Here is a 14,777-nt window from a genome sequence, read left to right as displayed (position 1 = left end):
GTGAAACATGTACACCTGTGTTAACACTGAAACATGCACAGATGTGTTAACACTGAAACATGCACACCTGTGTTGAAACTGAAACATGCACACTTGTGTTAACACTAAAACATGCACACCTGTGTTAACACTAAAACATGCACACCTGTATTGACACTAAAACATGCACACCTGTATTAACACTGAAACATGCACACCTGTGTTAACACTGAAACATGCACACCTGTGTTAACACTGAAACAGGCACACCTGTGTTAACACTGTAACATTCACACCTGTGTTAACACTGTAACATTCACACCTGTGTTAACACTGAAACATTCACACCTGTGTTAACACTGAAACATGCTTACCTGTGTTAACACTAAAACATGCTTACCTGTGTTAACACTGAAACATGCTTACGTGTGTTAACACTGAAACATGCATACCTGTGTTAACACTAAAACATGCACAACTGTGTTGACAGTGAAACATGTACACCTGTGTTAACACTGAAACATGCACAGATGTGTTGAGACTGAAACATGCATACCTGTGTTAACACTAAAACATGCACACCTGTGTTAACACTAATCAATGCACACCTGTGTTAACACTAAAACATGCTCACCTGTATTGACACTAAAACATGCACACCTGTATTAACACTGAAACGTGCACACCTGTGTTAACACTGAAACATGCACACCTGTGTTAACACTGAAACAGGCACACCTGGGTTAACACTGAAACATTCACACCTGTGTTAACACTGAAACATTCACACCTGTGTTAACACTGAAACATGCTTACCTGTGTTAACACTGAAACATGCATACCTGTGTTAACACTAAAACATGCACAACTGTGTTGACAGTGAAACATGTACACCTGTGTTAACACTGAAACATGCACAGATGTGTTAACACTGAAACATGCACACCTGTGTTGAAACTGAAACATGCACACTTGTGTTGAAACTGAAACATGCACACTTGTGTTGAAACTGAAACATGCATACCTGTGTTAACACTGAAATATGAACACCTGTGTTAACACTGAAACATGCAGACCTGTGTTAACACTTAAACATGCACACCTGTGATGAGACTGAAAAATGTACTCCTGTGTTAACACCAGAACATGCACACCTGTGTTGAGACTGACATATGCACACCTGCGTTAACACTGAAACATGCATACTTGTATTAACACTGGAATATGCACACCTGTGTTAACACTAAAACATGCACACCTGTGTTAACACTAAAACATGCACACCTGTGTTAACACTAAAACATGCACACCTGTGTTAACACTGGAGCATGCACACTGTGTCAACACTGGAGCATGCACACTGTGTCAACACTGAAACATGCACACTGTGTCAACACTGAAACATGCATACCTGTGTTAACACTAAAACATGCACAACTGTGTTGACAGTGAAACATGTACACCTGTGTTAACACTGAAACATGCACAGATGTGTTAACACTGAAACATGCACACCTGTGTTGAAACTGAAACATGCACGCTTGTGTTAACACTGAAACATGCATACCTGTGTTAACACTAAAACATGCACAACTGTGTTGACAGTGAAACATGTACACCTGTGTTAACACTGAAACATGCACAGATGTGTTAACACTGAAACATGCACACCTGTGTTGAAACTGAAACATGCACACTTGTGTTGAAACTGAAACATGCACACTTGTGTTGAAACTGAAACATGCATACCTGTGTTAACACTGAAATATGCACACCTGTGTTAACACTGAAATATGCACACCTGTGTTAACACTGAAACATGCAGACCTGTGTTAACACTTAAACATGCACACCTGTGATGAGACTGAAAAATGTACTCCTGTGTTAACACCAGAACATGCACACCTGTGTTGAGACTGACATATGCACACCTGTGTTAACACTGGAACATGCACACTGTGTCAACACTGAAACATGCACACTGTGTCAACACTGAAACATGCACACCTGTGTCAACACTGAAACATGCACACCTGTGTTAACACTGAAACATTCACACCTGTATTAACACTGAAACATGCTTACCTGTGTTAACACTGGAGCATGCACACCTGTGTTAACACTGGAGCATGCACACCTGTGTTAACACTGAAATATGCACACCTGTGTTGAAACTGAAACATGCACGCTTGTGTTAACACTGAAACATGCATACCTGTGTTAACACTAAAACATACACAACTGCGTTGGCAGTGAAACATGTACACCTGTGTTAACACTGAAATATGCACACCTGTGTTAACACTGAAACATGCTTACCTGTGTTAACACTGAAATATGCACACCTGTGTTAACACTGGAGCATGCATACCTGTGTTAACACTGAAACATGCTTACCTGTGTTAACACTGAAACATGCACACCTGTGTTAACACTGGAGCATGCACACCTGTGTTAACACTGGAGCATGCACACCTGTGTTAACACTGGAGCATGCACACCTGTGTTAACACGCAAACAACAAACAACTTTAGGAAATATGAACAAATCAATTATAACTGAACTCTAACTGACCAAACCCAGGTGCATTTTTGGTCATTTTTTAACTTCATTTGTCAGTCAATGAGTGCTTATGTTGTGGTGCTGTCTGTCTGTCTGAACATTGAATACTATGTGATATGTGCAAGTTCTGATTAGGTTTTGGAAAAATCTGTCAACAATTAAGAAAATGGGCATATAAATGTATGAATTGTCTACTCCTTGCCACGATACATTGCCAAGTGCTATCTGTTGAAAATCAAATAGAGAAATTGTACAGTTTTAAAAAAAAAAAGAAGCAGCTTCATGAGAGGGCACTGCAAATCCCAGAGATTGTTTGTAATTATAATTGTTGAAAAGAAAAATTTAGATGTTTTGGCATTTCTGACCCAATTTGCAAATTTATTAGTCAATCTACATGTATACCTTAAACAAATTACCATCTTCAACCAATAAATAGCCTTCACACCTGAAATAAAAACTAACAATCTTGTCGTTTGAAAAAAATTCAACAAAATAGCATCTAAAAAAATCACTAAAAATACAAAATTAAAAATAACTCCACTGTGTGACGTTCGGAGAAAAAATTCTCAAAAATTATGATTTGGACAAAAATAATTGAAAAAAAAAAGGATTAAAAATAGAAAAATTGAAAAAAAAAGGTTAGCACATCAACAGGCTACACAGAGGATCGGCCTACGTACTTATATGCTAAATATGAAGTCAATCAGACTAATGGTTTTTGAAAAATTAACAAAAATATTTAGCTCTTTTTGACCCAATTTGCAGAATTATAGACTGATCTATGAATAAATCCCAATCTCTACTCCACAGAGTACCTTCACTGCTTACACTTAGGCCTATGCATTCTGTAAGTCCCATGTATTACCTATGGAGAGTCAAAAATATAAATAAAATAAGCAGAAAGAAATTCATAAATTGCACAAAATTGAAGATATCATTATGAAATGAACAATCTTGAGAAAGGGTTACCCAAGATCCCTACATACTAAATATGAAAGCAATTTGACTGACTGTTTTGGAGAAGAAATCAAAAAATAACACTTTTAGCTAAAAAAAATAATAATGAACAAATTTATTTAAAAACAATTTTGAAGATAATGCTACCACATCAATAGACCACACAGAGGACGTGCCAAGGTGCCAACATGCTGAATAGCAAGTCAATCAGACTGACATTTTAAATTTGAGAAATTTTTCAGCTTTTTTCGACCCAATTTCCAGATTTGTTGATGAATCCACTTCTCTTAATCAAGTTAACATTTTCAACCAAATTTTCTAAGGAATCTTCATACCAAAAATTAGAACAAAAGGACCTGCGGTTTTGGAGAAGAAGTTGTCCATGGACAACCGGCGGACCGCTGAGCTAATTGGAACAAAACATCATAAGTGTTGTTGATAATATGTGCATAATTACTTATCTAAATTGAATTCTTGTAGGCACAGTTAAAATACATATTGCCCTTGATGTAAGTATCAAAAATAATCCAGAGCCAGCTCTGAAACTCTTAATTTAGCTCGCTTCCTCCCTCCCCCCAAAAACGACAATGGCAGCCAAACCATAAGACCATAAGGAACATGATTTCCTCAAAGTGGACTGTGCTATTAAATTAGATGACACATGCCAAATTTCAATAAGTAAGTGGTCGATTTCTGTTAATTACAAAATCCAAGATGGCCACTGAACCACCAGATTAATGAAATAGTCAATTTGAAGAGACTGCTCTGTATACCAAATGTCTCATCAATTAAGGTAGAGATGCAGTTTACCTGACAGGTATTTTAATTAGTTAATTAGGAAACCAAGATGACCTCCCTTGTCCACAAACTATATATTTTCGGAAAGCTTATTCTATGAATTTAAAAGTTTTGTCAGTAGTTTATTTTTTTGGGCAAAAGTGATTTAAAAAAAATTAGCTTCTAAACCATGCTTCTGTTTCCTGTCAAAATTGGTTTATGGGTTAATCATTTGTGAAAATTTCAAAACAAAAGGTCAAAGCGTCTAGGAGCTATTTTTTTTTAAAGTTCTGGAATGTGCACTAAAAAAAAGCTGAGATAATTGCTAATTTGCATAACAATACACTCAGTAAGAAGTTTGTTAATGCTCATAATTAAAATGGCTGTAGCAGTTCCAAATTTAAATGTATTATCGTTTTGTAAAAAGTTAAATACAGCGCATAATATGGAGATCCCGTCATTTCTTTTTTTCACCATGTTTTTTTTTATTATTTATGTACAGCCTTGCTAAATCTTCCTAAGCATTCAAAAGAGATAATTTTGCACCTGTTATCTATATTTTAAAATCGTTTTTTTAAATATGTTCCACTATTCACAATTCTACAAAATTTCAACAGTCTATAGCCAAGACATTTTGAATAATAAAAAGCAAAAAAAAAAAAAATTCACTCCCAAGTGCCCACGAATCTGCATCTCTACCTTAAACCAACAAATATCATTTCATTAGTAGATGCTTACGATAATTAAAATTGTGCCTATTTTTTCAATATTACTAGTACTACACATACTTCATAGTTGTTGCACACACAAATTTGACTCCTAGGCCACAAGAAAGTGGTGCAATTGAGCACTTCCAGGTTTTACATAATTCAAGATGATGGCAGAACCACAAAATCTGTTTGAGTCACTTTGTAGAGTGAAACCAGTGGAATGTAAGTTACCTAAATTTTCAGGTCGAATGATACAGTCGCTCAAGAAGATATCGTTTGAAAATTAACTGTGGAAGTAGAATAAGAAGTAACAAAGTAATAACTACAGACTTACAAGCCTGACACTCCTTTAAAGCTTAATTAGTCCCCGTTCGGACGTAGTCCGAAAACGGGGACTTATGGTTTGCCCTGTGTGCGTCCGTGCGTCTGTGATCACCTGTATCTCGAACATGCGTGGACCGATTAAGTTCAAACTTCACTCATACATCACACATTATATGGGACATATGCACATGCATTTTTTTCATGATCCGATTAAGGATAGCCGAATAGTGGCCATTTTAAGGCCGAAAATGCATCAAAATCACACATTTTCACCATTCCGGACCTGGATCTCAGTTATGCATGGACGGATTTTGTTCAAATTTGGTACATACATTAAACATAATAGGACCTTGATGCACGTCTTTTTTTTTGTGGATCAGGTATGAAATGGCCGACTGGCGGCCATTTTGTTTTAAAAAATTCAGTTCTGGATCCGTATCTGAGACATGCCTGGATTGATCGAGTTCAAACTTCACACACACAAGGTACATCATGTCACAAATATGTATGTGCATTTGTTTCATGATCTCATTAACGATAGCCAAATGGCGGCCGCTTTAAGGCCGAAAATGCATTGAAATCGCACATTTTCACCATTCCGAACCCGGATCTCAGTTATGCATGGACGGATTTTGTTCAAATTTGGTAAATACATTAAACATAATAGGACCTTGATGCACGTCATTTTTTTTTCGGATCAAGTTTGAAATAGCTGACTGGCGGCCATTTTGTTTTAAAGTATTCAGTTCTGGATCTGTATCCGAGACATGTCTGGGTTGATCAAGTTCAAACTTCACACACACATGGTACATCATGTCAAAAATAGATATGTGCACTTGTTTCATGTTCCGCTTAACAATAGCTGAATGATGGCCATTTTAAGGCCGAAAATGCATCAAAATCATGTATTTTCACAATTCCGGAACCGGATCTCAGTCATGCATGGATGGATTTTGTTCAGATTTAGTACAATGTGTTGTACATATGCAGGTGCATTTCGGATCAGACCACTGAAAGTGGTCTGAGATTTCTGTCATGATCTGCTTTGAATGTATACATGTATGTCACTCAAATATGAACGGAATGAGGACGTGTCATTGACAATGACTTGTTAATTAATTTATGATAATTTGTGATGATTCTGAGTCTTTTTTTTAGTCATTTTGCCAAAAGTTGAATATAAGTATGAAAATAATGATCCAGCTATCTTAAGTATTGCAAATCAATATAATTAGGATAAAAACTTGAAAATTAACAAACCAATCAAAGTAGTTCAAAAACATTAAAATGGTCATAAGAAAAGAAATAGTTAAACTATTTATAATAATATATTTGTGAATAATGGTAACACGACTACCTAGTTTCTATGTTGCTGCACCCAGCTTACCATCAAACACTATGCACATTATGCATATATTATTTATACATGTACACATTAACTGTGTATCTTTCAAGATTAATTCAAAGTTACATTAAATTTTCATGGGATTAGATATGTAAATATGAACATAAACATATGCACAGATTAGCATACTGAAGGTCTAGGGTTTGAATCCATAACTAGGAACAGGTCTGGAGCTCTTTGAAAGCTTTCTTTGATTACTTCATTGCTTCAGAAAATGGCAGATCTAAATGTGTTTAATTTTATCCAAACAAAGCCCATATAAAAATGATCTGTCAAATAATTTATATTATCGATGTCTTCTTATTTTTTTTTAAGACTATGGTGATACATGGCATCTTGGTGGCAGAGTGCTTGGAATACCATTCAATCACACCAAAAATACTGGTGACTTTGCACCAGGTGAATCACAGGTGAATTTACTCAATTCTTGTTATACTCATAGACTAACTTTTCAAAACTTTATCCTGGATTGTAATATCTGTAAAGAAAATGTTCTCAGGTATTTCCTTACAATATTTGGGGAAGCACTTTCCTTATGCCTTAGTATTTTCCATCGCATCTCCAAAACTATTAGAATGCTTGTATATTTATGTCAAGAGGTTCCCGCATGACCACACACACAACAGAACTTTAATTCATTCATGCATGACATGTACATGTGTAACACACATGACTGCTAACAGAAGAGACTGCATCTTTTAGTTACCAAATATCAATCTGGGTTTTGCTGGGCTCTCTCTGGAATTTGCTAGGTAATAGTAAATTTACTAATCAAGAAAAAAAAGTATTAGTAAACTTTGTCTGGAAACTGCGGAGCATTTTCCCGTGACCGAGCACAACGGGGAAGAGAGAAGGAGAGGGAGGTGTCCCCTCTGTCGTCCGCCGAAACAAGAACAGCATGCTGAAAATGGTGCTTGCTGGTGCAACCTGAGCTCTAATTTTGTGTGTAATTTCATGGCATCAAATTAGGCAGTCTGCTCCACAAAATGTACCATTTATGATGGTACAACAAAACATCACAACAAAATATGCAATGTAGACACCAGAACCTTTATTTGAATAACTCAGTATTAATTAAACATGTTCATAATAAGTTCACATTGTTAACAGTGGGAAAAATAGTCATCATTCAAAAGTTCACTGCCTAGAACACAAATCATCCTGTGAATAAATTTTCACGGGAAATTTCTCGAAAAAAAACTCTATGCCAATCAAAAAGCTGTATATTATTATGAAGTAATCTCCCGTGCTCATCATGCAAAACCCGCATGTTGACGTTTATGACGACACAAAATGACTATTTATTTTCATCGAAATTTCTGAATTAAAGTGAAAAAGTAACTAAAGTAACTTTTGGTCTTGTAACTTGATTTCAATGCTAAGAAAGCCCGGTAAGAATGTTACACAAATTATAGTATTTTTCGATCGATTCGCTAACATCGTCTCACCTTCCATTAGCTGTAGAATCATAGCCCTATGTTAATGACCGCATTATTTACGTGACAGACACTGGCTGGCCCATGTTCGTCATACAACAACAAAAATAAAAACAAGACGTCCGAGTGAAATTGTTAGGGCAAAATTAGATTGTATGTCGCACCAAAGAGCTACGGAACCGCAGCTAACCTTCCATTATTTCTGAAATCGTGCTGCAGTACGATCAACTTTCCATTTCTTGGTGCTGTCAGGATTAGGACACCCATGAGTTTCTGGTTCTGAACATGATTTAGCGGCTTCTCCTGAGTCCATCTCGTCGTGATAAATATTCGTCAAGCAGTTGTCTACTCCTTTTTGACGTAGTCTCCATTTTTAATAAATAAACAAAACACGTGTTTGATAAGAGCGACATGAAACCGTCCCATACTGAGAGTAATGTCGCGGGGTATCCTGAAACGCATGTCGATTAAACAACGCATGTGCTATGACACCAAAATAACTTTAGAGTGGAAAAATCCATTCAGTGGCAGTTCCGTGTTGATCGCGATCACCACGTAACAATTGTTGCAATCTTAGAAGTAACGGGACATTGTTTAACTTTAAATTGGCAATTACTCAAACCGTAACACACGTGATGATCACAGTCGAGTCTTGACAATTAAATGAGGGCGATTTGCGAGGCTATTTTGTACAAAATGTGTTCGTAAATCTTACTAATAGATATTTATTTTGTTTGTAAATCTTGTCCAAATTTCGTAATTTACGACATTTGCGAGCGACAGCGAGAGCACAGTTTTGTACAGAACGTATTTGGAGGACAAAACTGAAATGTGATCCTTAATGAGAGATGGATTCCAGGGGGCTCTTGATGAAAGGCTTCAGAAATGATAATTGTGCCGCAACACAGCAGTAGTCATTCAGTATTGAATATATATATACATTGTGTATTTATTACTTTAATATCGAGATCACACAAAAAGGTGTTCCTTCAATAATTCATTCATATACTACAGTATAACATTTACCACTTAACTATACCCTATGGTATTCATACCTGTAGTTGCTATCATACTAGTAACCACTGTAATCACACACATAATGACTTAACTCAATTGATGTTGTATTCGTGACAACAATCACAATCAGGTATTTGAAAATGACGCCTGCAATGTTAAATATTTACTTCAATGTATAAATACAATGGTTTTTAATAGTCAGGAATGTTCATAGTGATAAACCAAATAAATTCGATCAATTCTGACTTGCCTTCAACAAAAATTAGTCAATTCAGGTTAAATTTCACATTGTCACATTTTGCCAAGCGCAAACGCGCTTTCCCCAACACAACACAAGGCACACATTTTACACACAAACTGCTACACACATCTGCTCGTAGATACCTAGGTGCCTTCATCATCCAAAATTAAATGTTGTATGCACCCACTTACCATCCAATCAGTTGTCTCTACCAATGTCTGTAAAATCTGTTTAATCAGGTTGCATGCCAGGTACGTTGCCCTCTGGAGGTAACACCTTCCATAGGTTTAGTTAGAATACCCAAGTTAGTATTCACCCATACAGTCTCCCGCTAGCATCAACTAGATACAAGGTACTAGGTTTGACAATAAATGCGATATAAGTACCTCTATCCACCTAGGGATTCCTAGTTTCAAGGTGTAGATTTGATTAATACAATGACCATTCCAGAAGACAGCATCAGAGAACTGTACGAGGGATGCCCCTGACCCATTTCCTATAGCCGGAGATTAATGAAACTTGGCACAGTTTCTCTACATATGAACCACCCAGAGTTATGCATTTCTCCCATCGTTTGATGCAGCTCTGGACACCGTTTTTGTAGAACACCCCAGGTTGGTCCTCCAACCACGTTGTAACTTCAGAAATCAAGGCTGCATCATCTAGGAAACGCTTTCCTTTCAAAAACAACTTCATGGCTGGGAAGAGATGAAAGTCAGAGGGTGAAAGGTCAGGAGAGTAAAGGGGGATGGGGGATGGGGGAGGTTTCATAGCCACACGCCATTGCTTCTGATCTGGTGACATTTGAGTTGTGGACCGGAGCGTTGTCCCGCGGGACGAGGATACCTTTGCCGATTTTGCCCCGCCTCTTGATTTTGATATCTTCTATATTTCATCAAAAGTGAAGCGCATAGGCTCTTGTAATTGTGGTACCCTTTGCCAGGAAATCTGTCATCACTACTCCGTCCTGGTCCCAGAAGACTGTGAGCATGACCTTGCCAGCGGAGGGCTGCACCCTTGCCTTCTCTGGAAGTGGTGAGTCCAAGTGCTTCCACTGCATTGACTGGGCTTTGGTCCCTGGAACATAGTTGACCCAAGTTTCATCCTGTGTAATCAGTCTTTTGAAAAACTTTGACTCATCTTCTTGGCACATCTCCAAATTCATCCTTGAGCACTCAACGTGTTCTTGCTTCTGGAAAGGTGTGAACAACCTGGGAAACCATCTGGCAGACACCATATGTATATGCAAATGGTCATGAATGATAATTTCCACAGACTCTGTACTAAGTAAATATAAACCTAGCAGTAGTGTCAGGTATGTACGACCTAGAAATAGTGCCGTATGCGAGTACCAAGTTGCGAGTCGCAAGTAGCAAAATATGCCATATGCTAGTGGTAAAAACGGCATATGCGAGTGGTAAAATGTATCGTTTGCTAGTAGCAAAAAAGCCCTATGCCAGGGGTAATACAAGGGCTTGTAACGTTTGCTTATAATATAACAACGTACGTTCAATTGTGTTTTATCACAGTAAAATCAAATATTTACCATGGTTATGAAATGATGTGTACATGGTTGGTTAAGATTGGCATGATGCTGTTAAGGTTTTTACTTCAGGGGTGATTCATGTATAAAAATAATGGTAGCAAATAGGGGTCAACGCGATCTAGCTTAGGTGTCAACCGGCGCACGCCGCCCTGTACTCAACATTACAGTCGACTAGTGTACGCGGATTACATTGCGAAGGTCGCAAATAAAAGCAGCTTTAACTACTATTTCCAGTGCTTTTTGTTTATTATTCATTTAAGTGTTTATATCAAAAAGTTCGTTCAGTCGTTTGCATAGAATCGATGTTTGCTCTTCACGAAATTGCACAGGAAACGTGAAAGCACAATAATTTAATAAACGGCCATGACCAGCCAGCACACTCCGCATAACATGTGAAAATTGTTTTTTCTTTCGGTAAAATTAGTATGAACCCGTGGTCAGCGATTAAAGAATCATAGAATTATAATTGTAGTTAGTAAAAACGGGTGCATGTTCACCAAAGGATCACAGAATTCTTGTGTCACGCGCCGCCGTTTAAATGAAAACAATGGCAGGTTTCAAAAGTAGTCACACCTCGGAGAGGTGTTAAATTTGCCACGACCCAAGTGTTAACTAGCACACAATTCCATGATACATAGTATATAATAAAGAAATAAAGTGCATGTTGAGTGATAAGTCCGCATGTTTACGAGACGTCACTCACACTTGGAATGTATTTACACGCAACCCGGATCAAATTTGAATTGAAACAAAGAAGCGTTTGCCGTTGCTTGGTCAGGATAGAGAGACAATTTCCATGGGTAAATGCTAGTAGACCCTCAATGCCCTAAATACTTCGACCTAACCACTTTATTTGTACAAGTAGAAAAAGTGATATGTTTCGTTAAAACATATACCTTAGAAAAGATAATAACAATAAAAATATACAGTTCACATATATACTCTCAAGCAAAGATCCTGGCATAATTATAGAACTTGCCAATTATATTTACACAACACAAAGATTTATTTAACATTTAAATACTTTTGCATTGTTTTTTGTACAATTCTTACATATATCTTGTTATTATTTTAAAACTCTTTTTTGGTGTACTTATCCTATGTAAAAAAAAATACACGAAGGCAATAAAGTTATTATTATTATTATTACTACATGCCCGGGAACTTCACGTTCAAGTATCCAACTTTCCAATACAAAACATGATTAGTATCAGCAATAATTTCTAGTACTGCCTACTATTACTATAGTAATTATATTGCGTGAGTGAAAGAGGCTGGTGATACTGTGTCACAACGCAGTTGAACGCGTTCTATTTATTTCCAACGCGCGTGGTCGGCGCCACTGATTGCGTTTATTTTGTATTTTTATTTTCGAAATGTATCACTGGCTGCGTTTTTTGTTGTTACGTCTCGCAAATGTCCAAGGTCCAAGTAGTCTGGTTGAAACGTGCGTTCCCATTGGTCGACAGAATCAACAGTTTATAGGAGAATTTAGCTAAGGGCCTGTGCTTCATTACAAAGCTGTTGAAATACCACGAAATTGTCATCACGCGTTATTCCTAAACAGCAAAACAGCGAGTTTGTTGTCCATGTCTTGTCTGAGACAAAATTGCTTTGAAACCAGCCATTGTTTCCATTGGCTCGCGTGTGAGTTCCTGTTCAGCGAGTCTACTTGTACTGATGATAACTGTACTTCTATGATTATTTCAATGCTAACATGTCCATGCTTATTTTAACGAAACATAACACTTTATCTACTTGTACAAATAAAGTGGTTAGGTCGAAGTATTTAGGGCATTGAGGCTAAGTCTTCTACTAGCATTTACCCATGAAAATTGTCTCTCTATCCTGACCAAGCAACGGCAGACACTTCTTTGTTTCAATTTGTTTCAATTCAAATTTGATCCGGGTTGCGTGTAAATACATTCCATGTGTGAGGGACGTCTCGTAAATATGCGGACTTATCACTCAACATGCACGTTAACACTTGGGTTGTGGCAAATTTAACACCTCACCGAGGTGTGACTACTTTTGAAATCTGCCATTGTCTTCATTTAAACGGCGGCGCGTGACACAAGAATTCTGTGACCCTTCCGTGAACATGCACCCGTTACTAACTACAATTATAATTCTATGATTCTTTAATCGCTGACCACGGGTTCATACTAATTTTACCGAAAGAAAAAAAAAATCACATGTTATGCGGAGTGTGCTGGCTGGTCATGGCAGTTTATTAAATTATTGTGCTTTCACGTTTCCTGTGCAATTTCGTGAAGAGCAAACATCGATTCTATGCAAACGACTGAACGAACTTTTTGATACCGCATCATGCCAATCTTAACCAACCATGTACACATCATTTCATAACCATGGTAAATATTTGATTTTACTGTGATAAAACACAATTGAACGAACGTTGTTATATTATAAGCAAACGTTACAAGCCTTTGTATTACTCCTCGCATAGGGCTTTTTTGCTACTAGCAAACGATACATTTTACCACTCGCATATGCCGTTTTTACCACTAGCATATGGCATATTTTGCTACTTGCGACTCGCAACTTGGTACTCGCATACGGCACTATTTCTAGGTCGTACATACCTCGTAGTGTGCAGTTTTCGTCACTACGATAGACAAACACATCAGAATAAATCTCCGATGTGATGGCAACATTTTCATTATTCCCCCGTTTTACAAACTCACCCGTAGATGTGTGACATGGTGTCGGCGTGTCGGAATTATTTGTTCTGTTTTACTATACATAGACGAAATATTTCTCAGAATTTTTGACATGATTGTGAAATGGTGCTGTTACTAATTTATGTAAAAGAACTACTTCCAGGCTGGGCCTCTAACATCACTAAAATAAACAGCAGGATGTGTTCGTTATTCTCACTAAACATGCAGGCGAGTCTTCCTTTACAATCAATTGAGTTATAGAAATAACAATGTGCAAGTTCAATACTTGATGACATGTCGCACACGGCAATGTAAAAGCATTGTCCGTCTTTCTCTAACAACAGACAGGAAATTGTACCTGTGGTATCACACGTACAAAGGGGGATAAATTGCCTCACCATAGATGCCTTTATGCGAATAGTGTAGGGTGTGAATATTTCGGCGAGTGTCTTACTTTTATTTTGGTTCTTTACGTGTTTCAGTCAACATGCATAAAATAACCATTAGCATTACAGAAGCACAAGATATTTGTTGATTGTAGTAGAATCACCACTTGACGAACTCAATACGAATGTGGGGTTAGATGACAGCGGATTTGTTCCTGAATCTGGCCTTGACTTGGCAATAGAAAGGGACTTCCGAGAAAACTAATGTAATTTCTGTTTTTGCTAGCCTTGCGTTACCACGAATAAGCAAGATTAGTCTCATTTACAACCCATTTACCTTGTGCTGCGTTATTTTCGGAACATGCTCTATCAATACTAAATTCCTTTTCATTAAAACAACTAGGGGTATTTCTGGCTCGTATTCTCTGTGAAAACACGATTGTCATTGTCTTCGTTGAATCCGCTATGTGATAATGAGAAACGCATTAGAAACTCTGTAAATGTTTGTGGAGATTAGATGACACATCCTGTTTTGGCGGTCTAACATCACGTTACTTTGATTGACAGTAGTTAATTATTCAAGCTTAGAAGCGCTTCTCTTTCCCTGGTTCGTGTTTTTGACTTTTATCTGCCAAAATCTCAGCTCGTACACTATTTATTGTTATAAATACTACACACAGTCACTGCTGTGATATTCATAGTCACATACATCCACTTTGGCACGACATAATCCACCTGTAATTACAAGAAAACGAG

At 37.4% G+C, this 14,777-nt stretch overlaps 1 protein-coding gene across 1 annotated transcript in view; it reads left to right on the top strand.

The window, feature by feature from the left end:
- LOC100377722 (MGC81958 protein-like) overlaps nucleotides 1-14,777 on the top strand; it is a 44,538-nt gene that overhangs the window by 9,546 nt on the left and 20,215 nt on the right. The window contains exon 2 of the mRNA NM_001290087.1: nucleotides 7,030-7,124. Coding sequence (NP_001277016.1) covers nucleotides 7,030-7,124 — 95 coding nt within the window. The remainder of the gene's footprint in view (nucleotides 1-7,029; nucleotides 7,125-14,777) is intronic.

This window comes from Saccoglossus kowalevskii, chromosome 1 (assembly GCF_978046115.1).
Source record: "Saccoglossus kowalevskii chromosome 1, keSacKowa6.1, whole genome shotgun sequence".
Classification (NCBI taxonomy): Eukaryota; Metazoa; Hemichordata; class Enteropneusta; family Harrimaniidae; genus Saccoglossus; species Saccoglossus kowalevskii.
This window is presented reverse-complemented; position numbering and strand designations above follow the sequence as displayed.